The sequence below is a fragment of the Rhinolophus sinicus genome, chromosome 13, assembly GCF_057876585.1.
Source record: "Rhinolophus sinicus isolate RSI-liver-muscle chromosome 13, RSI-T2T, whole genome shotgun sequence".
Lineage (NCBI taxonomy): Eukaryota > Metazoa > Chordata > Mammalia > Chiroptera > Rhinolophidae > Rhinolophus > Rhinolophus sinicus.
In genome coordinates this window covers 20,074,495-20,101,384 of record NC_142513.1, presented here as the reverse complement: position 1 = coordinate 20,101,384, position 26,890 = coordinate 20,074,495, and the positions used below count along the sequence as shown (strand labels likewise).

At 43.3% G+C, this 26,890-nt stretch overlaps 1 protein-coding gene across 1 annotated transcript; it reads right to left on the bottom strand.

Annotated features, from left to right (window-relative positions):
• Positions 1-794: 794 nt before the first annotated feature.
• Positions 795-26,107, bottom strand: EDEM2 (ER degradation enhancing alpha-mannosidase like protein 2). Its single transcript, XM_019733457.3, has 11 exons — positions 25,923-26,107; positions 25,579-25,689; positions 23,705-23,744; positions 20,370-20,475; positions 16,050-16,175; positions 13,405-13,616; positions 11,041-11,182; positions 9,642-9,766; positions 6,316-6,460; positions 3,366-3,487; positions 795-1,360 (listed from the first exon to the last, which is right to left on the bottom strand). Exons 1-11 carry the CDS (start codon positions 26,027-26,029, stop codon positions 863-865), a joined length of 1,734 nt encoding a protein of 577 aa, XP_019589016.1. The 5' UTR covers positions 26,030-26,107; the 3' UTR covers positions 795-862.
• Positions 26,108-26,890: the final 783 nt, after the last annotated feature.

Here is a 26,890-nt window from a genome sequence, read left to right as displayed (position 1 = left end):
AGGATTTTTAGGGCAGTGAAATGATTTTAAATCTTTTTTATTTAAAACATATTTGAGATTTCCTTCTAAATGATCTACTGTACATATAAGTAAAATAAGATTGGCCATGAGCTGACTGGCTGCCTTTGAAGCTGGGTTTGTTGAAGTTGGGGGATGAGTACATGGGGATTATTATCCTGTTGTCTCTACTTTGGTTTATTGTTAAAATTTCTATAATTAAAGATTTAAAAACTGACTTCCTCAGATGCCTTCCCTGACCACCTTAAGGTAGATTACCTCTCCTCATGATTTTCTAGCATAGCATCTTTTTCTTCATAGCCCTTATCACAATGCTATTTTGTATGTTTACTAACTTATTTCTCTCCACTAGAATTTAGTTTCCATGAGGAAAAAACTCTGCCTTGTTCACCGCTGAACTCTAGGGCTGGGGCTGGCACAGAGAGGTGCTTAATAAACTTCTGTTGGATGGAAGGATGGATAGATAGATAGGTAGATAAATGATACATACATAAATACATAGATACATGGATAGACAAACTAAAGGATAGAAACACAGGCTGAGGCAAGAACCAACAAAGAAATACATTTATAACACCCTCCCGAAAGATACCAGAAAAGGGAAACCTGGAAAGGAGACTCAGCTATCAACCCCAGAGGTCTTTGGAGCCAGCTGACTTCAGGCTTATTTCTTTCTGTATGAGAAAAATAAACTAGATTCACAATTGTTTTTAGCCATGAACTCTTTCTTTGAATGAAATCTCCTGAAACAACCCAACATGTAATACAGAAAAACATGATAGTCAAAAGCAGATTTATTGTTATTGTTTAGTTTCAAAAACAAAACAAAAAGATCAACCAGTGGTTATGAGGAATCTAGGAAAACCTGTCCCAGCAATGCCAACTTAGAGGTAAAGGGCTGACTCGGGCAGCTGAGAAGTGGGATTCTCTGCTTCGCAGGCTTTTTCTCCCTTGCCCCATCATGATTTTCAGGGGAGGAGAATGTTCCTGGCCCTGCTGGGGGTTCCCATGGCCCTGAGCTTATAGTTTTCTGAAATCTGGACCTATTCCGTTTGAGAGAGTAGAATTCCCTCATCAAGTCCTCCACTTCCCACTGCTCTTCCTTCAGCCTCCGGCAACAGTGCAGGGCGGCGGGGTCGATGGGGTGCGCTTCTGTGTTGAAGATGTATCCCCCAGCCCCCAGGATGCACTCTCCATAGGGGGTGATCACCGCATCAAAGGTGGAGCCATTGTTGTGAATGAAGTTGGTCGGATCAAACAGAAGGTAGAGGTATTTCACAGTCTCAGCCAGGAAGAAAGACTCCATGCGGTTGTCAAGCTTGTGGTCTCGCAGATCTTTGATCTGCCCAAGGGAGAGGGAAGCAAGTCAGAAGAGCATCCCAGTGCTGCAGAAAGGGCGGGGGACCCCGTTAGGAGTTCCTGGTCTGCCACTAAGCACCTTTGCAAGTTATTATCATAACTTCCAACTGGGCTTCCTGCTTCCATTCTTACCCTAAAGCATATTTATAGCACACGTCTTACCTGTCACTCCTCCACTGAAAACACCCTGTGGACTCTCCATTTCATGTAGACTAACAACCAAAGTCCTTACCACGAGCCAGCAAGCATACTCCTGCCCCAGGATCTTTGCACTTGTCGTTCTCTCAGCCCAGAGCGCTCTTCCTTCAGACATCATCGTAGCTTGCTCCCTCACTTCCTTCAGGTCTCTGCTCAAAAGCTGCCTCATCAGATCGGTCTTCCCTGAGCTCCCTACCGACATAACAATTCCTGTCCTCTTTACCCTACTTTTTTGGGACTCTAAACAGATCTAATCATCCCCTTTAATGACTGTAAAATGCAGCATCATTTACTTAGCTAATCCTCTCTCGAGCATTAAGGTGGTCCCCAAGTTATCGCTATTGTAAACAACGAATTAGGAGTCTCATGAAGAAAAATTCATACTGAGTTCATGGTCATGGATGAGTAAGTTAGTTCACTTGCTATGAACATTTATTTTAGCTTCTCAGAACTAGCAATACATTTTTTTAAACCAAACTAGTTCCCAATGGACATCTATCTAAAATACGGACTTTATGTACCAAGAATTATTATTCTCTTCCCTGTCTGACCGAAGCCAAGGAGTCAGATGCCTGTTCCCTCCAAGGGGGAGGCCTTCCCTCGGAAGACCTCCAAAGGGCGTCCTTTTCATTGAAATAAGTCAAGCATTCCTAAGAAAGTCCCAGTGGGCTCATCACTTTGGCTTTTCACATAATACAACATGTTAGAAACTAAAACATATAATTACTTTGCTTTTCCCCTAGACATATAGGTCTTTTCTTTAAATATATGTATCTATGTCCTATTTATAGAATAGAAACACATTACAAAATTTTGAAAAAAGTTATTCTGTTTGTTTTTAATCTCATATCCTAAAAAAAAAAAAGTCAAAAATCTTTGTAGTCTTTTTGGTGAATTTTCTTCCAGACTCTTTTCTGGTTTTTAAATGCCTGTAATAACTGTTTATTTACATCTTGCCTGCTTGGGTCCTCTAAGGATATGACATGGCTCTCACTTTTGACCCTTTCAATCCATTCTCCACAGAGTAACCAGTGATCTAAAATAAAATCAGAGTATGTCACTGCTGTGCTGTAAATCCTACCAAGGTCTCTCATTCCAAGCAGAACAAAATCCGAACTCTCCTCCATGGCTTACACAAAACCCCACATGATCCAGCTCCTGCCTACCTCTGGGACTTTACCTCCTCCCACATTCCTTCTTACTCACGCCACTCCAGCCACACTGGCCTTCCTTCTGTCTCCCAGACACACGTTCGTTGTTTTTCCTACTAAAATGTCAGCTCTGGGTTTGGTCTTTCTTCATCGCTATAACCATCAGCCTAGCACAATTCCTGGCCGATGAAAGACATTCAGCAAATATCTGTATTTATTGAGATTGGTAGGGCTGCTTCATTAAGGATCCCCCGGGTTGAATATAAGGCTGTGGGCCTCTATATTTCCCTTCTAGAATCCCTTTGATAGACCTATCACAAAACTTTTCACAAAACTCACCCTCGCAAAATAGCCTATTCTGACAGCAAAAGGATCTCTCTGATGCAGGGAGAACACCAAGGGCATGGAGTCTAGACCCCGGGAATTCTAGCTTCATCTCTGCAAGCTATGTGACCTACAGCAAGGCTCTTAGCTTCTGTTGCCCAGTCTCCTCATCTATAAAATAAAGGCATCATGTACATCTCTAAGGTCTAGTCCATTAATATTCCGGAACTCCCAACACTCTACCCTTAAAGGGCCACCCCCTCTTAGCAACAGGGGGAGACACTTCCCAATCCTCGGGCCTGTGGAAACACTTACTGTTGCAAATCCACACTCCACCTTGCTGATTTTTTCGATGGACTCCACAGCATCTCTTCCGAGTTCTAAGAGGGTGGGATCCCCCGTGGCACGATAGAGGTACATGGCGCTCTCAATGAGTTCTGCAAAGTCCAAAGCCAATGGCTGATCAGGGGAGGCTCGGGGCCCACTCGGGGCAGTGAGATACCCCTTCCTCCCCTCCATGCCTATCTACAGGGCCCCCACTGGGAGGAGCATGGGATAACCTACTCAATGCTGAGTTTTCAGAGCCAATGGACCCGAAGCCTGAAGCACAGTGGAGACCAGCATTAAAATAGACTCTCACCCCGAAGAAGAAACAGAGCCAGGCTCTGAGACAGGGGAGATGGCAAAGGCTGCTGCCTCTCTTCCAGTATCTGTTTCTTCCTTCTTCCTGAGTTAACAGAATCCCTAACCTGTGCCAGAAACATGGCTGTTAAGACTAACAACCATTCCCAGCAGCCAGGTGTGGGATTAAGGGTCCCAGACACCACAGAGAGCCAGGTAAGGCCAACACATGAGAGAGAAATACATGTCTACCTTGAGCAAGCTACTGTTTTTTGTTTTGTTTTGTTTTCTGTCACTCACAGAAAAGGCGCTTTGTAAGGCCCTTTTGAGAGGGGAATGGAACAAAACATGAAGGCTACCATAATCAAGAGCCAACCTACAATCTAGCAAAGATATAGCCACCAGCTCACTGTGCCCAGAACAGGCAACAGTCTTGCCCTATTCTACAGCACATCTGGATTTGATGTTCAGACATGGGCCCCATCTGAACATGGGTGTTAGCCAGCAGGACTCGGTCCAGAGGGGACTATTCATTCTAGAGAAAAGAAACCCCAGAAGAATGTGTTTATTGCGTTCAAATGTCTGAAGAGCTATTATGGAAAGGAAAAATTTGACTCCTCGGGTGGCCCCAGTGGGTGGAAGCTGCAGCTCAACAGACTGCTGTACTTGTTCACCTGTCTTTTCTCAGAGAGAAAAGAACTCTTCTCTCCTCCCTGTACCAACCTCTCCTCCTGATCATTCCTTCCCTGTTTCCTCCTGGGCCTTGATCAGCACTTTTCTCTCTTTTGATTTATTACTAAAAACTCTATTGCTTTGCGGAGAAAAGATCTCTGCCTCTCTCCCCGGTTTTCTCCTACTTCTTCTTCCCTTTACCCCAAAGGCCTCTAGACAATTGCTAATCTAATTGCTCAGATTCTAAGACGCAGACTGGGACATGTTCACTGGTAGGGGAACACACTGTGTGTGTTCAAAGAAAGAAAGGACAGTGCTGTGCTGGGAAGCCTCCCTTCTGCTCCTAGCAGGTGGTCGGATCAGTGTGCCCACAGCCAGCCATTTGTTTTCCCTTCCTCATACATGGACCTACGTGTGCTAGTAATTGCTTGAATTTCCTGTATATCTGGCCAACTCTCTAGAAGAGAATTATATCTGCACTTGGAAGGGTGGGGAGGTAATAGGCTAGGTGCGTCAACACTGCTGATCAAATAAATACATGCAGCAGAGTGTAAGGCACTGGCCAATCTAATTATAGAGCAGTATCTTATCTCCCATGTGCTGTTGTTTTGAGGTAGGAAGGGTGACTGGACTAAGGCATTTCTGGATTCCTGGATGTGGTGCCTTATTTTCCACTGATGCCTTCCTACCAGCCTATCCTGCAAATGGAAAAGGTGACCTTGTAAATAGTGAGCTCTCTGTCACTAGTGGTGACCACACAGAAACTAAAACCACTTGACCTCTCAGGTTCCCCCTAACCCTGAGAAGGCACAAGCCTAAGTCTTAGATTTAGTCCCAAACTCTGTCTTCATTTTGTCCATTGATAACGCTGGAAATGATAACCTTCTGACAGTTTTCTCGTAAAAAAAAAAAAAAATGCTATGAGAATAAACACATGAAAAACATCAGGAACAGCAGCCTCTCAGGACTCAAAAGTGACTAATTTGCTCTTCCCAGTGGCTGTTTTACTTCTTATTCTGTTCTTTCCACAACTCCTACAACAATCACTTGCTTTGGAGGAGGGAGGAAAGGGGGTAGAGGGGGGCAGAATGGGCAGAAATCACTAGAAGGCCTGTTTCACAGCTAAAAGGCATTCAGGTGGGAAGGTGTAAAGAGTCTAAGACGATGGTAATGTAAACTATTTTGGGGTGGGGGATGACTGTGTGTGCTGACGAAGCTTCCTTCCTCTGTCCCCCTTTCCCTTCCCCTCCTCACAACATTTAACTTTCCTGCAATGAATCAGAGGATCAGAGATGAAAGGAACTTAAGATTTACCTAGTGTGTAGTCCCTTCCTTCTCTTTATCTTGATTTCTGAGCTGCACATGAGGAGATGGATGAGACCAGAGGATTCATGGATTCATTCCTCCTTTTTTCTTTCTTTTTTTGTTTAAAGAGGGCGCAGCTCAAAGTGGCCCATACAGGGACTGAACCGGCAACCTTGGTGTTAGTAGTAACGCATGCTAACCAACTGAGCTAACTGGCCATCCTGGAGGATTCAATCCTAAAGTTCATTCCAAAGCACTAATACTCCATGCTATAGAAGCAGAATTTTTCTGACCCATTGACGTAGGAAGTTTGCCCACACTTCTGAAATCCTGATGGCAGGAACTCAAAAGAATTCAACCTGGCGTTTTCCATCTCACTCACTTGCCCGACTTTGAAAGAGCATAAGATTTGGCTAGGAGACCTGGGTTCCAGTCCTAGCTCCTACCCTTACAGCCTTGGGCAAGCCATTTCAACCCACCAGGTCTCATTTTCCTTACGTGGAAATATGAAGATACATAATTCCTAAAAGGAAAACCATCCAGAGCCACTGGAAGAATTAGATGGAAAAAAACGGACTTGTGAGCCCTTCTGAGGTGTGGAAACTCATAAAGACATGAGGGCTTAGGGTCCAGAGACCCAAACCTGATGGCCAGAGATGCTGCTTACCCGGCCGAAGTGGGTAGCCCTCTCGCTTCTCCACTGTGTATCCCTGAGGAATGTTGTAGAATTCCGGGAGCCCCCCAAACTGCTTCCACACGGTGTAGTAGTTAAGAAAGGTCCTCATGGCATTGTCAATGTCCCCAATGAGGCTCTGTAGGAGAGAAATAGCTGTCAGGCATGCAGCCACCAGGCATAAAAACTCACATACAACCTCCGGGAAAAGAGAAAGCAAAAAGGCCTGCAGTCAAACCCTGAGTCGGCCATTTACTCACTGTGAGGCTTCAAACCAGAGACTTAACTTCTCTGAGCCTCATCTATAAGATGCAGAATATAATATGTTTCATACACTGTTGTGAGGGACAGAGGTTGTATACAAAGCCCTGACGTACTCAGTCAATGCTGGCTACTAACACCTTTTAAACAGGTGAGTCAGACATCTGGTTCAAAATTCTACGAATAGGAAAAAGGTTGCGTTAAGTCTCACTCCCACCCTCTATCCCAGCAGAGAACCACTTTGTATTAGTGTGTAAGCATAAACAAATATGTATGAGTGTATGTATTATTTCTCCCACATTAAATACAGCTTATTAAATATATTGTTCTGCAGTTCCCTTTCTTCATTTAACAATATATCTTGATTTTAGTACATAAAGAACTCCCTCCTCCTATTGCATGGTATTCCATTGCTTAGACCATAAGTTAATTAATTCCTTATGAATATCCAGTTGGCATGGTTCCAATATTTTGCTATTTGCTATATTGATGCTGCAATAAATAGTCCTTCACATGTCACCTCAAACATATGCAAAGTGTGTCTGTAAGATAAATTTCCAGAATTAGGGCCGCTGGATCAGAGGATACATGCATTTGTAATTTTACTAGCAGTTGCTAAGTAGCTATTAAATTAATATAAACTCACAGCTGATCTTCTTGACATCTCCATGGGATGTCTCAGGGATAGAACAAACTTGACATTTTCGAAACGAAATTCCGGGTTCCCTCACTTTCCCACAAAGTTGTCTCCCTACTCTCGCCTCTCTTCCTTTTTAGTAAATGGCACCACCATCTACTGAGTTACTCCGGCCAGCAAGCTCGTAGTTATCCCTGACTCCTCCCTTATCTCCCACCCCCACATCCATTCCATCAGCAATTCCTATCAATTCCATCTCCAAAACATCAAGACGCTTCTCTCTTTATCTCCAGAGCTACCACCTTGTCCGGACATCAGCATCTCACACTGGGATAAGCTCAAAGGCCTCCTCGCTCATCCCAACACTTGTCCCCTTGCCCTCTCCACCCACTCTCCCCAAGGCAGCTGGACCTCAGGCTTCCCACGGGCTCAGCACCAAGCTGACACAACTCACCGGGGCCCTCAAGGACCTGCACAATCTGGTCACTGCTGACTTTCCATCGACTGATCTTTCCCTTCCCTGGACTGTGGCAATACTGTTTTTTCTTTGTTTCCGATAAACACCCAACTCTTTCCTGCCTCAGGACCTTCACACACTATACTTCCTCGGCCTCGAACATCATCACCCACCCCTAATTCTTAAAGTATCAGCTTTAATATCACTGCATGTGAGAGGTCTCCTTGTCTAAAGTAGGTCCCCCTCTAATAGTCTCTATTTTAGCCTCTTATTTGTTTCCTTCACTATAATTTATGATTTTATGTATTTATCTGTTTAAGTTTTTCCTTGTGTCTCGCCCTCTATAAACTTCATGGGGGCAGCAGGGCCTGGAACACAGAAGGCATTCAAATGTTTGTTGAGTAAATGAATTCACAAATTTAACACCTCTAAGCTTCCTTTCTTCATCTATGACACAACACCTCAGTATGTTGTCATGATTCTGTGGGAAGTGCCTAGCAGACAAATCATTCTTTCATAAATACTTATCATAAACTACTGAAATATAAGAAAGCGCCCAAAATCTTATTAAGAAATGCATTTTCAATAAAATTGCTTTTAGGTTTTATAATGATTTACCAAAAAATTGTAAGCTATTAATGTTATTTTAATTATTTATATATTAATAACTAATTCCAGAAGAAAACAAATTGAATAGTCAGAGACTATGGACACAGGAAATTTTAAAATATTTTTAATTTCTATGTACTATATATTCAAATTTTGTTACAGAGACATATGATAAGGTATCAATAAATTTTTGCAGCATAAAATATGATAATTAGGATAAAATTCTGTTGGGGGAGTAGAATGGAAATGTGAGTTCAAGAAGAAAAAGAAACGGTATGCAACTATTCAAACACGTAAGGTTAAAAATATGCAAGGGGTGCTATAGTTTTTCAAAATTCTTCTAGGGGGCACTCAAGAAATAAAATTTGAAGACCTTAGAAGAGTTGGACCAATATTTAATATTATCAACAAGTTCTCTCTGAACCCGTTTCCCCATCTGTAAAATAAGAGGGGTGGCTAAAAGTACATAATAGGGGACTAGTTAAATAAATTGCAGTACATCTACTCAATGGAATACATGCAGCTGTCAAAAGCAAAACCGATCTATGGGTATCAATAAAGAATGATCTCTAAGATAGACATTCAGTGAAAAAGAATATGTATAATATATTCCTATACGTGTGTATATACCATATATATATATATATACATACATACATATATATATATATATATATTATATGTATATTACATATATGGATTTCTGGAAGGAGATACAGAAAACTGATCAGAGAGGCTGGATTGGGGAGAGGGTCTGAGGGTGGGGGCTCAAGACTTACTTTTCACAGTGTTCCCTTTTGAACTTTTAAATTTTATCATCATCTACATGTTATTACCTTTCCTTAAAATTAAAAAGAAAATATCTAGTTGACAAAAATATTTTGGAACACCTAGGGGGTAGATTAGATGGGCTGTAAGATCCCTTCCAGCTGTAACTCTATCAGACCGTGTAATAGAAAAACATAATGATGCAGACAGAGCAGTGTCAGCTGCTTTCACATCTTTTCTCAGGCCTCTGTCAAGAATGAGGAGATCTGACAGAAACGACCAGTGGAGAAATAGCTGTTGGAAATGTCTGTTACTGCCCAGCCCAGAAAGACACTCTCTACTTTATGTTTACTACATTCCATAGCAAGCTGGAAGCTCAGTTCCTGCTACCTTTAAAGCTCCCCTTGAAAAATTCAGTGAGGCAGAATCTTAAATCTCTCTGATTCACTCTAAGTCTCTCTTCCATCCCAACCCATCCTCCAAGAAAAGTACTCAAGCAACTGAACTACCTTATTTGACTTATCCATCAGAATGTGCTTGCTTTGCAAGTTCCAGAGGAAAATGACCACCCTCTCGGATAATTCCTACCTGAAGACCAGGCCAGTAGGCCTCCAAGGACTGGAAGACGGGCATGGACACGGTCCCCTTGTACATCTGCACCCACAGGTACCAGTCATCGAAGCGCGTGTAATTCCGAATAGCTTTGTTATATTCTGCAGTAGAGACGGAATAATGGACACACCAGTGATGAGGGAGACAAAAGCAGGCCTTGGCAACAGAAGCACAGACTTAGACTTTTGAAAGAGCATATGATGGCCTAGCCTCAAAGGAGACTAGGATGCAACGAGGCATAAGGAAAGAACACGGGTTCTGGAGTCAAACTTCCAGGCTCAAGTTCCAGCTCCAGCTTTACCCCTTGCTAGCTGGGACCTTGGGCAAGTTTTTCCCTCTTAAGCCTCAGTCTCATTTTCTGTAAGGTGGGGAGAATAATGTTATATGTATATGTCTCATAGCATTTTTCAGTCATTTATTCACTCAACAATATTCGCTGAGCACCTACTGGGTGCCAGGTACCCAGGGGTGGCAAACAAGACAAAGAAGGCTCCCACCCTTGAGGGAGCTTGAATTTACCCCTCCCCCTAGATTGTGAATCCATGAGGGTCAGGGTTTTGTTTTGTTTGCTGCAGAATCCCCAGCACTAAGATAGTACATAATAAATATGTACAATAAATATTATCTGAATGAATGAAGTACGTGCAAATAAAGAAGACAATCTCAAACAGCGTTGTAAGGATTAAATAAAATAGTCCATGTTCAGTGCTTGGCACAGCGCTTGACACATCAATGGTACTCAATACATAGTTGCTGAACAAATGATTGGTTACTATAGTAATAATTATTAGGTGCCCAACAATTCCTCAACATCATTATTACTAGTGTCTAAGGGCCGGGAGGGTAAAATGTTTTTATTCAACAGGCATTAGTCTACAGCCTACCTCATGCAAAGCATTGTGGGAAATACAAAGATGGATAAGGCATGGATGCTATACTCAATTGGTAGAGCTGTAACTATGCACGACAGCTGACTGCAAGAGAGAGGCTGAAGGCCCTAAATTCTGAGGAAGGATTAAGCTATTTCTTGGGCAAGGTGACATTTAAGCTGGGCCTTGAAGAGTGAATACAGTTTAGGCACATGGAGACAGGAAAAATGGTATTCCAGGCAAAGGAAACACATGTGCAATGGCCAGGAAATAACAAATCCAGGGCCTCAGACAGAGAATGCAGCATGGTTCAATTGGCTCTTGCAAGAAGGCAACAAGAGGTACAGTGGGCATCAAGTGGGCAGTGTACGTCCATGGTCGCTTTGAATGCAGAACTCAAATGTTCAGAACTCTCTAGGCACTTGGGAGCAATGGAACATTTATAAATAAACCAAACATCAACAGGGAAAATCATGGGGAAAGAGCCCTTACCCTGCCCCTTTTACCTAGGAACATGGCCATGAGCTTCTTATCCTGAAGCAGGATGGCTCCTTTCACCAGGTACTCAAAGTAGGAATCCACGCCGGCCCCAATGCCTGCGTCCTGGGCCACCCACTTGCCAGTGAGCACGTCAATGTGGTTGCCAACCTGGGAGAGAGACAGGTGATCCAAGAGAGGGACCAAGACGAAGCAAGGATCTCCCGAAACCCCTGACTGCCTCGTGAGATGCAAGGCAGGAGCCCCAGTGCTTCCTGGGTGACATGCAGACTATCGGGGTGCAGGATGGGGGGGGCAAGGCTGGATCATGGGCAGCTCTCCTGCATGTCTACACAGTGGAGATGCATGTCGTGCATATTTATGAGGCCTTAATCTACATACTGGGCAAAAAATGAAAAAGAGCAACGATTGGAGCGTTTATGCCCATCTAGTGAGTGTGAGCTGAGAGATGAGCACTTGCTATTCCCACAATCTGCCTCAGTTGTCTTTCTCAGAGCTCTGCGTGTGATTTCAGTGTCTAAAGACAGGAGATATACTTTACATACTTCCATAAATCAACTCAGGAAGGACACCCAGGAAACTGATGGAGTGGTTGCCTGTGAGGAGAAGAACTGGGTAGCTGGGGACGGGGTCAGAGGACACGGCACAGATGTCACTGGGTACTTTTTTTGTATCCTTTGACTTGTGAACCACATGACTTTAAAAATAATTTAAAAAATTAAAAAATAAATGTTAAAACACTTAAGTGAAGAGCTATGTTGTCCATATAACTAGACCCTGCTAAAAGCTGCGAACTTCACCTGGGACTCAATCAGTGAAACAGCTAACTGTTCTGTGTTAGTTTGGGTTCCCTCAGGAGCAGACCCTCAGCAAGGAAGACTGCAAGTAGTTGATTTGGAAGGTGAGTCCCTGGAAACACCAGTAGAAGAGGGGGAAAGAGAGGCAGGGAAGGGAGGCAGCCCATCAGGCAACTTACACCGTGGGAACTAGAGCTCAGTACCAAGGGGCAGCTCTGGGAGTCAGTACCCAGCACAAGCCTCCCCATCGTTTCACCCAAAGGGTGGGGAACTAGCTTAATTATCCAGGAACTCCCATCACCGTCAGTCACTGACAGAACCCCTCCAGGGTAGCATTAAGTCCTGGGACTTCCCACTGAGGGCAAGCAGAGCAGGATCCAGGCCCCAGAAAAGACCCACAAGCAGAGCCAACGGGTGATGGCGGTCAGAAGACAGGCCCGTGTACACAGAAGTGGTGAGGCTTGAGAGGATATGGGCAGGGTACCCACAGAGTCCCCAGTGGTTCAAGTGCTGGCGGAAAAAAACGCCTGGGTCGCCCTGACTACCGGAGTTACCACAGGTCTCCAGATGGGCACCTCTTAAGGGATTTTTAAGGATTCCTCACACGAGTGTCACTTTTCAAGCTGATTTAGAATCAGACTTTGTATAAAATGTGCCTCCACCTGAATCACTTTCAGACAACACAGTCTTTCTAAGTCATAATGACTCATCAAAGGAGGTATTAATACCTCAGCATTACTGCTGACATCACTGAGGAGCAGAGGTTGAGTGACTTGCCCAGGGACACACAGTTTCAGTGTAGCAAGGCCTGGGCTCAAATCTAATTCTGACTAAATCTAGTGCTATTTCCTGGACAGCTTTGGCTCAATCACCGTAAGTTTCACTGATCTCCCAGTTTAGGAGCTGACATCTACTTTAGAGATCATCTGGCCCACAAAATGTGTTAAATTTCCAAGGGTTAATAGGTATTAGACAGGAAAGGGAAGCTCTGGGGTCAGATAAGTTTGGGAAATGTTGAGTTAAGCAAGTTGAATAGATTTATTTATCATAGGATGTCATAACTTTTAACTTATTCATGTTTGCTATAACTGAACAAAAAACAAAAAAGATACTATACGTAGTATTCCCTAAACTTAATTGACCAGGAATCATTTTTTTCATGCAATTCAACATCTCTCAGAACTGGTGTTCTAAGAATCACAGTTTTACAAACAAAAATAGATAATGAAAATGAGGGCCGGACGAGCTGATGATCCAAGGTCACCGAATGAGTCAGGGACGTGAAGCACAGGACCTATTCCCTAGAAATCCGAGAAGGTCAAGGAGTCAAAGCATACCAGAGCCCCTTTTCCCTGCCAGAGGATGTGCTCTCATGCTCTCTTCCCCTCTGTGCCAAAACGTGAATTGGAGGCTTGGTCTATTTTTGGTGTCATGAGCGTAAGTCCTGGGCCATTCCTGAGGTCACCCTCAGTTTCCCTTGGCTGGACTGCCACTTGTTGCTCAGAGCCCCGAGCCTCGTAAGCAGGGGCCAAAGTAGTAGACTGAACTCATACAGGAAGGGAACAGCTGACCTACCAGCCCAATATCTGACCGGCTCTCCCAGAGGCGCATCAGGGCCACTCTGGCCACGTCTTCAAACACGGGGTCCCCGGTGAGGCTGCTCAGGGTGGCGAATTCCACAATGAAGGTCCCGATCCCTGCCGTACAGGTGACAGGGGTTTCTCCCGGGTTCACACCATGAAGCAGGTTCACTGTTCCATATGGCATTCCGGTGGGGGTCTGAAAGGCTGAACAAGTGCAAAACTATTACCCCAGACAGCAGCAGGGAGGTGGGAAGGGTTGGATACAGGCCCAAAGCCTGAGGCCTTGGCCAGCACTCCCCTCTCTATCTCCTAGGTGATCTGCTAGAGACTGAACCAGCGAAAGAAAAACATCACAACTGGAGGGCCCGCAGTAGCCACCTAAGCCGGATGTTGTCAAACACTACTCCACATGACCCTCGGGCTGTGGCCTGCGATGAGGAGGAAAGTGGTGGCCTGTGCTCCAGGTGGTCCCACTCCACACATGCTCACTTTCGCGAGAGCAGCTCTACTCTTATTTCGGTTACACTGTGCCTTCAGCAGCCAGGCAGGCAACTGAGAGGGAAGCAGGCGGGGGTGAGGCCACAGAGAGTGGTGGGCTTGTGGCACACTGAAGCGCATGCCTCATTAGAAGCCATTCATATGCTTTTTAATTTTTTCTTTCAGTTTTACTGAGATATAATTGACACACTGTGTAATTTTAAGGGATACAGCATGGTGACTTGATTTAACATATATTGTAACATGATTACCACAATAAGCTAGCATCCATCATTTCGTATAGATACAAAAAGAAAAAAGAAAGGTTTTTTTTTCTTGTGATGAGAACTTTTAGCATCGATTCTCTGAGCAACTTTCAAATATATCATACAGCACTGTTAACTATTGTCATCATGTTGTATATTACATCCCTAATACTTATAACTGGAAGTTGGAGTCTTTTGACCACATTCATCCAATTCCCCTAATATACTTCGTTAAACACCATTCCGGCAGGCCCAAACCGGCCCCGAGGAGACAGTTGGCGATCCCAGCTTTAAGTAAAGAGTTTAGGGACTAAATTATTTGGGGGGAAAAAAAAGGACAGAAACCACTAAACTGCTAATGTGGTCCAACCCTCAATTTACAGGTAGGAAAAGTCATGCTTGTAACGAAGTGACTCACAGGTCACACAGACAGAGGCAAACAGATCTGGGATAGGAGTGCCTGCCGTGCACTCACGCCCTTTACCCCTCCCTGCAGCCCAACGCTCTGCCCAACCCCACCCCAGTGCCTTCCGATTAGAGGCAAGGAAGAGAACCAGCCAGAGGCAGAGATTTCCTCTCCAGCCCAAAAGGTCAAACAACCCAGAGCAGCCTGTGTGTCACCAAACTGTGAACAAAGTTATCAAAACTTCCAAGAACTATTAGGTTGGTGCAAAAGGAATTGTGGTTTTTGCACTTATTTTTAACCTTTTAAGCTGCAATTACTTTTGCACCCACCTAATAGAAGGTCCAGCGACTCTGCTGTAGACAGAACCTTGCTGTCTGGCAGGCACGAGTGGCGAGCAAGGAGAATGCCAGTCAAAACCAAGAAGGGCTGAAAGGAATATTTCAGAAAAGTCAGGCAATGTTAAAAAAGAGGGAGCATGATAAAATCCTATTTTTTGACCTCCGTGGTAGATACACCAGTGCTGGTTCTAACATGCGCTTTTCAATACAGATACTTCTTAATATAGAAATTTTTTAAATGACAAAAAAAAAAAAAAAGGGAGCAACCAGGCAGAATTTCCTCTAGGGATGAATCATACAGGACATGATGTTTGTAAGGCGACACTCAGGCCATGAGCCCTGAGCCCTGAGTGAAACTTGACTGAACCCAGCTTGCTCACTCTCCTTAGGTCTTCCCCAAGAATGACAAGCACATATTGCATGAAAGCTGAGAAGCTGGTGGAAAGCACAGCGTGACGTGTTTGGGTGTGAGGGGTCCTCAGAGCCTCCGCCACACCCTGAAGAGAACACAATGTCCAGTGGATGCTGCCGAGCGCAGTTACTGCCCCACCAGATGAACACACTGAGGCTTGGCCTGCAGTCCTGCACACAGCGACAAAAACAAGTCCCTCTCGCTTCAGTGGTGATTGAGGTTCTCCCAGCACTTTTGCCCTTCTGACCTCATTTTATGCCTTCCAAAACCCAATGTGGTCAGGAGGTAGGAACTCTGATTCCCATTTGTTAGATGGGGAAACTGAACCCAGGAAAGGAAGACTGGCTTGGTCACGATATTGGCAGGCAGAAGCTGGGATTCCTCATGCTCAGACCAAGGCTCTTCTCTGGAACCCTTTTCCTCCAGCAGTGTGTGGGCCTGGGAGGAGGCCAAAGGGCTCACTCAAGCAAGGGCAAGAGCGTTCCATCCACCAGGCTGGCCTTGAGCACCTCACCTGCAAATGGTAATGAGGCCAGCTCATCCACCCTGGGCTGGGGCCCCAGCAACCCTTCCAAATGCCCAGGACTCTCCCGATTTCTATGAGCACCTAGTGATAGAAATACCAAGTGCTTGGCTGAGAAACACCAGGAAATAATTCAGCACTGCCACTCTGGTCTCCAGCAGGAGAAGCAGGACCTACTGGATTTCCTTATCCCCCCATCTCAGGGTGGGTCTTACCTGGGAGGAGTTTTCGGGCAGCCTCCTCGGCCATCCTCAGGAGAGGTCCAGAACAGGGCCATCCAGCCTCCACTTCCACCCCAGCCTTCTTTGATAGCAGGTGAGCAGACAGAAGTCCTCCTACCACTACAGTTGGTACAAAAAGTGAGTGTCAGAGTCCCAAGGACCAGTGTTTCCCTTGTGCAAATAAAACTAAACACTCTCACTGGTGGCTCACTGGGAAGGGGCTAGAACCATCTAGTGAAAGAAGAGTCCCTTAATCCCACATATTGGTACAGTGTTAAGTTTGCAAAGACTTGGTCTCTTGGTTCCTAGTGTCTACCAAGTACTAGGTACTACTGTACCCTCTTCAGATGAAGACACGGAGGTTCAGAGAGGTAAAGTGACTTGCCCTGGATTATCTAGTAGGTGGTAGGGCCAGGTCTGTCTGACTCCAAAGCCCACACTCATTCCACTTGGTCATTCTATTTCCCATTCCCCACAAGACATGGGGTGGCAGGAGGGAACAGAGTAGTTTTTACCTTCACTTTATTAATTTATCTATTTCAATTTATTACATAATATTTAGGACTTATAAAAAATGCAAAGTTTCTGTATCTGGAAATAAGACTATACAAGTGTCCGGAATGACTCACTAACAAAAACTAATGACCTTGAACTTCCGTTTTCTCCTCCTCCTAGCAACGGGGCAATAAGAGACAAAGAGACAGGACCTACCCAAAGTGGGAAAAAAGATCCCTCCAGAAAGTTGGGATCTGTAAGAATGATATACTCTGTGTAAGGATGAATTAGAAATAAACCCTACACACCTCGCCTAGTGTGAAATAAAGAAACTTTATGCCTCAATTCTTGATGCCAAGTAAAGGGAAGAAAAAAAACCTCGCCTAAGAATTAGTAACTACAAGTTAGTACTCACTAAGTTTTACAGCCTGAATTCACACTAACTGGGTAGTCTAGAAAACCTCAAACCTTTAGCATAAACTGGTTTTTGGTGGACAGTACCTCTAGCCACATGGCAGAAGTAAACAAAAACTATATCTGGAAGAACCTACCGTGAACCCAGGCCTCAAAGAATCCTACAGATAATGTCTAGGAAATTAGTATATATTTAAAAACACATAAACCACAAAACACACAAAGAAACAAAGCATTATGAGTAAGGGCCTACAGAAATGACAGTAGGACAAGACTTACCAATACTTCAGATATTGGAATTATCAGACACAGAATACTAAAGAATTGTGTGTAATATGTTTAAAGAAATAAAAGGTTGGAATATATGAGTAAGTAGCTAGCAATTATAAAAATGACCAAACCTGTTTATAAAAGAAACAGCGTTTCTAAAAACTAAAAATATAATAATTGAAATTTAAAATTACATAGGTTTAATAGCAGTTAACATATATCTGAAAAATTGGTAGATTTGAAGAGAGACTCAAAAAAATTATCCAAAATGCAACATAAAGAGCCAAAATGATGTTTAAAAAGTACAGAAGGGACTTGGAGGACAGTAAAAAGGTACAACATATGAGGTATGATCAAAAAGTACGAATGTTTAAATTTTAAAAATTTATTATAGTAAAAGACACATTGCCATTAACCCCCCTCAAAATACTCTCCCTCACTTCAAACACACCTATCCCGTCGTTCTTGCCACTTTCTGAAGCAGTTCTGGAAGTCCTCTTTTGCATCTTTAAGTTGCGCTGTCGTGGCTGCCTCGATGTCCTGAATCCATTCAAAACGATTTTCTTTCGTGGTAATTTTGACTTTGGGGAAGGACCCTAAGTTGTACAGTGTCAGATCCGGTGACTAAGGTGGATGAGGACACACTGCAATGTTTTTATTTGACAGAAATTGCCATAACAGAAGCAATGTGTGACATGGAGTGTTATCATGATAGTAAAGACACTCACAAAAGAAAACTTCCAAAACTGCTTCAGAAAGTGGCAAGAACGATGGGATAAGTGTACTTGAAGCGAGGGGGAGTATTCTAAAGGGGATTCATGGCAATGTGTCTTTTACTGTAATACTTTTTTTTTTAAAAATTTAAACATTCACCGTATCTTTTGATCACACCTCATCTATCGGGTTGGAGTTCTAAAAAAAAAAAAGAGGAAGAAAATGGGGGAGAGACAATATTTGAAGGGAAAATAGTTACAAACTTTCTAAAACTAATGAATGACACCAATTCTCAGATCTAAGAATCCCAAGCAAGACAATAAAAAGAAATCCACATTTATACATAACACAGTGAAGCTGTAGAATACCGAAGGAAAAAAGAAAAGATCTCAAAAGCAGCCAGAGCCCATGTAATAATGATTGTTAAGGCTCAGTGATGGGTACAACTAGTTCATTATACTCTTTTCTCTACTTTCATGAAGTTTTGAAAATTTTTAAAGGAAGGGGGCTGCCAGCATAAATAAAACCGATTATCTACAAAGAAATAACAATTAGATTGATAGATTACTTCTTAACAATGACAATGAAACCAGAAGACAATGGAAAAATTTCTTCAATATCCTAAGAGAATGTAATTGTCAACCTAGAATCTTATGTCCTTCAAAACTATTCCCCAAAGGCCAAACAAATGCAGTGAAAGACATCTTTGTACAAACAAAAGCTGAGCAAGTTTGCCAAGAATACACCTGCACTAAAGGACATTCTAAAGGAAGTACTTCAGATATAAGGAAAGGGATCACAGATGTAAGGTCTCATACACAAGAAGCAAAGATGGTCAAAAAATTGGTAAATATTGGAGTAAATCTAAAACTTCAACCGTACAGAATAATGATAGTGTATGGAGGGCTTCAAACAAAGAACTGAAACACATAACTACAGCATACAGGTAAGGGTATTCTACAAACCAGGTTTGTATTATTCAGGAGGAGAATAAAGATTTTCATTAACTATAGACTTTGTTATCTTTGTTAAATTTTCTAGGAAAACTGTTTGAAAAGCTAGACACTGTGCATAATTTCTAAATTAGTAAAAGGAAAGTGAAATGAGGAAGAAAATCAGTCTAAAGAGGCAAGAAAAAGGAGAAAGAGAAAATAGAGATGAGACAAATAGCATAAAATAATACCATAGAAACGAATGCAGATATATCAGTAGTTATTGTAAATGTGAATGGATTAAATATTTCAGTTAAAAGATTGTCAGAATGTTTAAATAAGCAAAATATAGTATGTAATTTACAAAAGATATGTCTAATTATAAAAACACAGAAAGGTTGAAAGTAAAAGGGTAGAAAAAGATCTACTGGGCAAATGCCAACCAAAAGAAAGCTGGTATAATTATAGTCGCAGCAGAAACAAAGATATAAGGACAACCTTAACTTACAGATGACAAATCGGGCTCAGAAGCTGTGACCCAGCAATGAGCATGGCCTCAAACTCAGGTCTCATTCCTAAACCAGGATTTTATATCAGGCTGTCCCTCTGCTCCCTACTCTTTTTTTACAAAATGTATTTACCACATTTTTGTAATATAAGTTTCATTGCGAAATAACCATACAAAATAAAGATGAGCAAAATAAGAGGAAAAAACACAACTCTGTCATCGAGAGGTGAGAGGTGTTAAGCCACTGGTGGTCCAGAGGCTCACAGAAAATAAGGGTTGTGCTTGCCTCGTAAGAGTCACTGGAAACCCAATAAAAATACTGATTCTAGGACCCAACCCAAAGATCCCAATTCATCAAGTTTAGGGTGGAGCCTAGACATGTGAACTTTTTAAAAGGTCCCAAGTAGTTCTGATGGACAGCCAGGTTTGGAAACGAATACCCTACACTTGCCCTGTGTAATACGGTCATCATTCATCACAAGTCACTATTTAAATTTAAATTCATTAAAATTAAATGAAATTAAAGATTCGCTTCTTCAGTTGCAGCAGACACATTTCAAATGTGCAATAGCCACATGTGGCTCGTGGCTGCCATACTGGACAACAAAGATAGAAAACATATCCATCATCGCAGAAAGTTCTATTGGGTAGCACTTCCTAGACAATAAGCTCCAAGAAGGCAAGGATTACATCTTTCTTGTTCACGGTTGTATGTCTAGCACCAAATCTGTGTTAAAGACTTGAATAATCCTAGCATATTTCTTTCCAGTTTCTTCTCTGTCCCCTGCTCATGTCTGAAACTGATGAGGGATCCTGCGACCTCCCCGCCCCACCCTCCAGGAAGGAAGAAGAGTTGTCAGTCACTGGCCAAGTGTGCTGGCAGGATTGGCCCTTAAGATCCTATTTACCACCTCTTGATTGACACAGACGCAGAAACTCCACATACTCTTCTTCCAAAGGCCCTTATCAGGCAGCCCTCACCTCGGATGTTGGTTTCAAACACAGAGGCATTCACGTCAATATCGAAGTCCACGTTGTCCTGGAGCACTTCAACCACTCTTTGGAATTCTGAGACATTCCCCAAAATCTGGGAGGAAAGAGACATGACAGTGAGGCTCTCTCAGGCTTGAAGGCACTGAAGAGGCTGGATTCAGAATCTGGGATCCTACACTGGTGTGGCCCTTTCTTATTCACCCTAAGACCTGCAGTTTCTGTTCTAGGACTAGTGACAGATGAAGAAAACATTGCACAGTAGAATTCAGAGACCCAATATGAAGAGACTGGTTAAGTAAATTCTTAGGTACTAATTCAAGAGCACCCATTTAAACAATATAAAAACTGTATATAAACAATACAGACTAAACCATATTAAGGAAATCTTAGTTTGCCATTTGCAGTGGATATCTAGTGTTTTTAACCTTCTCTTGTCACACCGGTATTCATCCTTGTGGAAAATATTGCAGGTTGGGTGGCCCAACACTGATCCCCAATCTTCTTCACCCTTGTAGTTTTCTACCATAAAGAGGCTGGAAATCCAGATACTTATTTTCTCAGCCTCCTTTGCTGCCAGAGGTGATTGTGGTACCCCACCAATTCTGAGCCTTGCGAAGTCTATTGGGGCACTGCTAGGAAAGCTTCTGTTTTCCTAATAAAAAGGGACAGACACAGCTGGCATGGTTTTTACTCTTCCTCTGTCTTTCTGTTTTGAAAGCGGACTCGATTTCTGCAGCTGTGACAGCCATCTTAGACGCTGAGGTACTAAGCATGAGAAGGAAAGCCAATACACTAACGACAGTACAATGGAAAGATACAAAGAGCCTGGGTCTCTGATGACACAGTTAAGCATCTGACCCAATGCTAGAAATTACCTCCAGACTTTCTTTTACTTGAGAAAATTAAACCCTCTTTGGTTAAACCATTAGCCAAATGCAATCTTGGTAACTTTTATTGATAATAGCACCCCAATTTTCCCTTGAGGGGTCACCCTTCTTCCAGTCATTCTTGTAGTTTGAGAGACTGCTTCCATCCCCTCCGCTGCACGAATTGGCACTTGACCTGAACCAGACACTATACTGTATCTTGGCCAAGTGATACAGTATAGACATGTGACATAAACCAGATCAGTGAGACCCAGTTCCTGGAATTAACGCAAAAGGGTTGATTCTTCCTGGAATTAACACACAGGCTACTAAAAGTAAATGAGTGGGAGGTAAGTGTGGTGCTACTGTTGGCTTCCCTGCCAGCATAAGGAGGGCCTGAGAACACAGCCGGTAAAGAAGGCAAAGATAAGACGAGAAAGATATTCCTGAAGACATTGTTTCTATCTCTGGATCCAGCTGGGTCTGAGGTCCAGTCTTTACCTGGACTTTTTAGTTATCTGACTCTGTAAATTTCCTTTTATCGGGTCTCTGTCCATTGAAACCAAAACAATCCTGATTATCTAGGTATTCAAGGCCCTCTATGACTTGGATCCAACCTACATTTCTGACCACGATTCACTGTTCATCTAACCTATCCTCATCCATGCAGGAAAACTGTACCCACTATTCCCCGATTTTTTGCCTTCAGATGTGCTATACCCTCTGCCAGAAATCACGCCCATCTATGTCTTCATATTTCCAAATCCAACCTATCTTTGAAGGCACTGAAGATGCCGGATTAAGAGTCTGGGATCCGACACTGGTATGGCCCTTACTTATTCAACTTAAGACCTGTAGTTTCTGTTCTAGGAAGCCTTTGATTCCTCCAGCTGCAATTAACCTCTTTTTCCTTTAAAAGAATCCAGTAACCTTATCCACACAACTCTTAGGGCATCTGTTCCTTTTTGCTTTAAGAGAATCTTTGCCTGGGCAGGAGCCTCACTCATTCCTGCATCCTCCCAGGGCCCCACACAGACCATGAAGCAATTACTCTAGAAATGTTTGTTGAATGATTCCATGACTCTTTCTCCATATTGAAGCTAGTGATCGTCTGGAAACAGAAGTTTCATCATTTCCTGCTCTCTACTTAAGCTATTTCAGTGGCTTTCCATTGCCCTCAAATTAAAGATCAGAATTCTTAACATGGTGAATATCATCTGGTCCCTATGTACCCCCCCACCCTCCCTTACCCCCCACTGCCTGACTTTGCTTCCTCCCTTTCCTTCTCTACATCCCAGACACACTGGCCTTCCCTTCAGTCACTGCATTTGCCATGCTCTCTCATCATAAGGCCTTTGCACAGGCTGTTCCCTCTGCCCGGAATACATTTTCCTCCCCCACTTCCCTAGTCAACACTTGCTTCTCCTTCAGATCCCAACTTAAGTCCCATTTCACTACTGTCGGGAAGTTCTCCATGACCTTCTCGGTCTAGGTCAGGTTCCTTTAGTTATAACCACTGAAATAACCATCTACCTTTCCTACAGAGCACTCAGCTCAATTTGTAATTACACATTATTCTTTGCTCCCTCACTAAAATCATAAACTCCGGGAAAGCAGGGACTGTGTCTGTTTAAACTCACTAGTATAACTCCAGAGCTTAGCACTGTGCTTGGCATACAGTTGGCCCTCAATAAATATTTGATGAATGGACAAGTACTTAGAAATTACCATTAAGAAATAAAAAGCTAAATTACAGCTAAATAGCTATAATCTACAAGATGATCATCACGTAACTACCACTAATATATAAAAATGAGAAGGGTTGACAAAGAACCAGAAATAGTGAAATAGGGGAAAGTGGTTAAATCCTCCCGTGTGGCCTCTTTAAGGATGACAGTTAAAGCCTGGAGTCATACAGAATTGAGTTCAAGTCCTAGCTCTGTCATTTCATAGCTATGTACCTTGGCCATTGTACCTTTCTAAGCATCAGGCTTGTTAGCTGTAAAAGGAGTAAAGGTACTTACCTCCTTGTGGGAAGGATTAAACAAGATACTACACGTAAAGTGCTTAGCACAAGCCCTACACACAACACACTAACTAGTTACTGCTATTATTTTTATCGCTGAACATGTCCACTAAAATGTAAGCCTCTGCAAACAAGGAGGGTATCACAGTCTCTGTATCCCCCACTAACCAGAGTTCTACAGGCATATTACAGTAATGAGTTCGTAACAGGTCCTCTATAAACTCATTTGCTGAATAAATGAACCTGAATCCTTTTGGAATTCATTGTTTTCCTCTATCTAGCTGGGCAACCAGACCCTGACGGTTCCGAATCATGAGATGAAAATAAAAGGTCTAGGAGGATAATTCATTTTTCACCCCCAGTCAAGAGGCTGAAAGAATGGTGTTGGTTATGCAATGGTGGAGGAAAAAAGGAATAGGTGAGACACTTACCAGCAAGGTGTCCAGAGCATCAATTAGAGTCAGAGAAAAACTGTAAAAGGACAGAAATCCCAGCTGCTTAATAAGAAAATCAAACACCAGATATTAAGGCTGCCCCAGATCAGATACCCCAAAAACTAATAAGTGACGTGCAGCAATGCCTCTGGCCATCCTGCTTCCAGCCACAACACAGAAGCCACAGTGAAAATCACCAGGAACCTCTGATGCAACCCATTTAATGCACCTGAGATAGTGGACTGATGTAGCTTGAGCTTCAGTTAAACACATCTCCTATATTCTGTGGCATTCTTCTCTGCCATAGGGAGGCAGTATGAGATTGTAGCTAAGAGTACAGGCTTTTTCAACACCTAGGAACTTATCTCACAGAGCACAGAACTGTACAAGGTTGGACAACTAAGTTCGAGAACTTTCTACTGTGTAAGTGCACAGTGGAAAGTTCGTGAACTTAATTGTCCGACTTTCGTATGCTCAAGAATGCTGATGGCAGTATTGTTCAGAACAGCAAAAAGCTATAAATAACCCAAATGTACAGTTGAAAGGTGATTAAACCGTAATACAGTCAAACAAGGCAAAACTATGAGGTTGTTAAAAAGATTGTTATCAAGAGTTCAACTGACCAACGTTAAGACACTCAAATTATATTGTTAAATGAAAAAGACAAGGTACAGCATAGGCAGCGTAATATTTTTCTATCTGCATTTTCAAAAAGAGACATATACACAGAAGGCAGATTAGCTGTTGTTTGGGCCAGTGGTGGTGGAGGGTGGTGGCGTCATAAAGAGACACAAGGGAACGTTTTAGGGTTTCTGTATCTTGACTGTTACTATACAACTTAAAATGGGTGTATTATTTTATATGTAAGTTATTATTTTATATGTAAAGTTATTTACAAGGATACCTATATGACGGTAAAACCTGAAATATTTCTGGAAGGCTACACAAGAAAGTTAAGAGTGATTCGAGTTCTATGGTATGGGAGATATTTATTCATCTGATTTTGTACTGCTTGAATTTGCCAGTTGCTTGCATTACTTTTTTCAACGAAAATCAGCACAAATGTTGTTGAGTTGACTTCACTTCTCCAGTCCTTAGCATACTCATGTAAAATGGATAACAGCGCTTACCTCCTACAGGTGTTAAGAGAATTCAACGAGATGACACCAGTAAAATGCTTAGCAGTGTTCAATGTCAGCTTCAATTAAATGCAATGATTGTTCACTCACACAGCAAAGAACAAGACAGAGAATTGCATCTCTCACAGATTTTTATTCTAGTGGAAGTGAGAAAGACAAACTAGCAGATCAGTGGAAATGACAGTATCAGAGAAGTGCTAAGAAAAACAGGAGAGATTTGTCTGAGTGACCTGTAGGGGGTGGGTAGTTATGGGAGCTGATGCTGAGGTGACATTTTGGGCTGAGCTCTCAAGAAAGGGTCAGTGATGTGAGGATAGTAAGGAAATGTGTTTCCGTTACACTAACAACAAAGGCTCTCAAGTTTCACATTTGGGAAAGGTACATCCCTTCCTGAGCTTGTTTGCCCACTTATAAAATGAAGGGGTTGGATCGTCTGACTTCTGGGAGGCTTCCCACCATATCCTACAGCTCCAGAGATGTGCCCAAGTCCCCACAGGTGGTGCCCGTTACTCCTGTGGCTGGAGTCCACCCGACAAACCCAGGGCTTTTTCCAGGAGGCTGGGTGGATCCGGGTGGTACTGGCCTGAATTGAGGGGAACACGGCCGCACCACAGCTAGGAGCTTTTCCGGAACCGGTGAGGAGACCGTGCAGCCACCAGCCCCCGCAGTCCCACCCGCCTAGGACCGGACTGCTAGACCCCAGCCGCCCCCTTGCTCCTCCGCTCACACTACCTGCCCCAGGTGTCGTGCCCGTCACAGGTAAGAGGTCGCAGCTCGTCGTAGGGAAATGCATTCTCCAGGTAGCTGTCGTAGGCGTGGTAGAACATGGCCTTGACTCGCTCCCTGGTGCGGGGTACGAGAAATAAGGCAGGGGGCCAGAAAACGAAACCAGGCAGGGGGAAGCACTATACATAGGGTGGAAAATGGGAATCACCCCGATTCTGCAGGGAGCCCAGGGGCGGAGTCCGAGCTAGTGAGGGTGGGGGTCCCAGGGTGCAGAGAAAGGGAAGGGACCGGGTCGGGTCTGCGTTTTTCATTCCCCACTATGGAAGGGCAGAGAGCCTGACCCCCTTCACCTGTAGTAGGCGGGGTCGGGGCCGGTGCCATCGGGTCCCGGCGCACCCTGGTGCAAGGGCAGCAGCGAGCACAGGAGGCCGAGCGGGACCAGCAGCCGGAAAGGCATAGAGTTCGTGTCCTGTCAGCACTGCCGCCGCAGCAGCTGCCACCGCCACCCGCTCATCCTGGGAGCCTCTGGGGTTCTTCCGGGAATCCGCGCCACTGCGCCTGCGCGCTGATGAATTAGTCCCTCACTTCCGGACTACAAGCCTAAGAATGCAACTGGTGGCGGAACCCAGGCAAAGAGCATCTCGAGACACAGTCTGAAGCGGAGTTCCACGTGTCTTAAAGACAGTGGCTATTACAGTTACTATAACTAAGAAATGTTTTAGTAACAGCGTGTGTTGAGCACTTATTGTGTACTGTATGGAGAAACAAATGAAAAAAAAGAAAAACAATAAAAGAAGAAAAACGAAAAACAAAAGAATTTCTAAAAAAGGAAATTAAAAAAAGACTGTATGGAGCACTTTAAGTACATTATCATTGTTTTAAACCATCCTATTAAGCATGAAGGCAGGGACCAGCAGGGACCCAATATTTGTTGAATGGACATATATAAAGATGAATGTTTAGCCTTTACCATTATTAGTCATATTGAGTTTCCCAAACCAGTTTCCTACTGATTGTGTAAGGTATGACTTACTTCCATTTATTTGCCCAAAGCTGCCACTCCCAAGATCTCCAGAAATCCCTTTAGGTTTAGAAATTTGTGAATTCTTGACATTCTTCTCCTCCTATTTGGGATGTGGTTACATTGTCATGGTCTCTTCAGTCTCCATCCCAGTGCAGAAGCTTCCCTCTCCCAATCCCCTGGACCATCTCAGTGGCTGTAGCCCTGTAGAGTATCCCAGAGGAGAATAAAGACCCTGGGGCACTATAACTTTGAGAGGTTTCGGAACACATTTTTACAATTTTTTTCTAGCAACTT

Bases quoted from the DNA above. Each gene is read 5' to 3' on its own strand.
- EDEM2 (XM_019733457.3), bottom strand. From the start codon at position 26,029: ATGCCTTTCCGGCTGCTGGTCCCGCTCGGCCTCCTGTGCTCGCTGCTG. The intron at 9,767-11,040 runs GTAAAAGGGGCA...TCTCTACTGCAG, and splicing joins GCTCATGGCCATGTTCCTAG to AATATAACAAAGCTATTCGG. The intron at 1,361-3,365 runs GTAAGTGTTTCC...TCCCTTGGGCAG, and splicing joins TGGAGTGTGGATTTGCAACA to ATCAAAGATCTGCGAGACCA.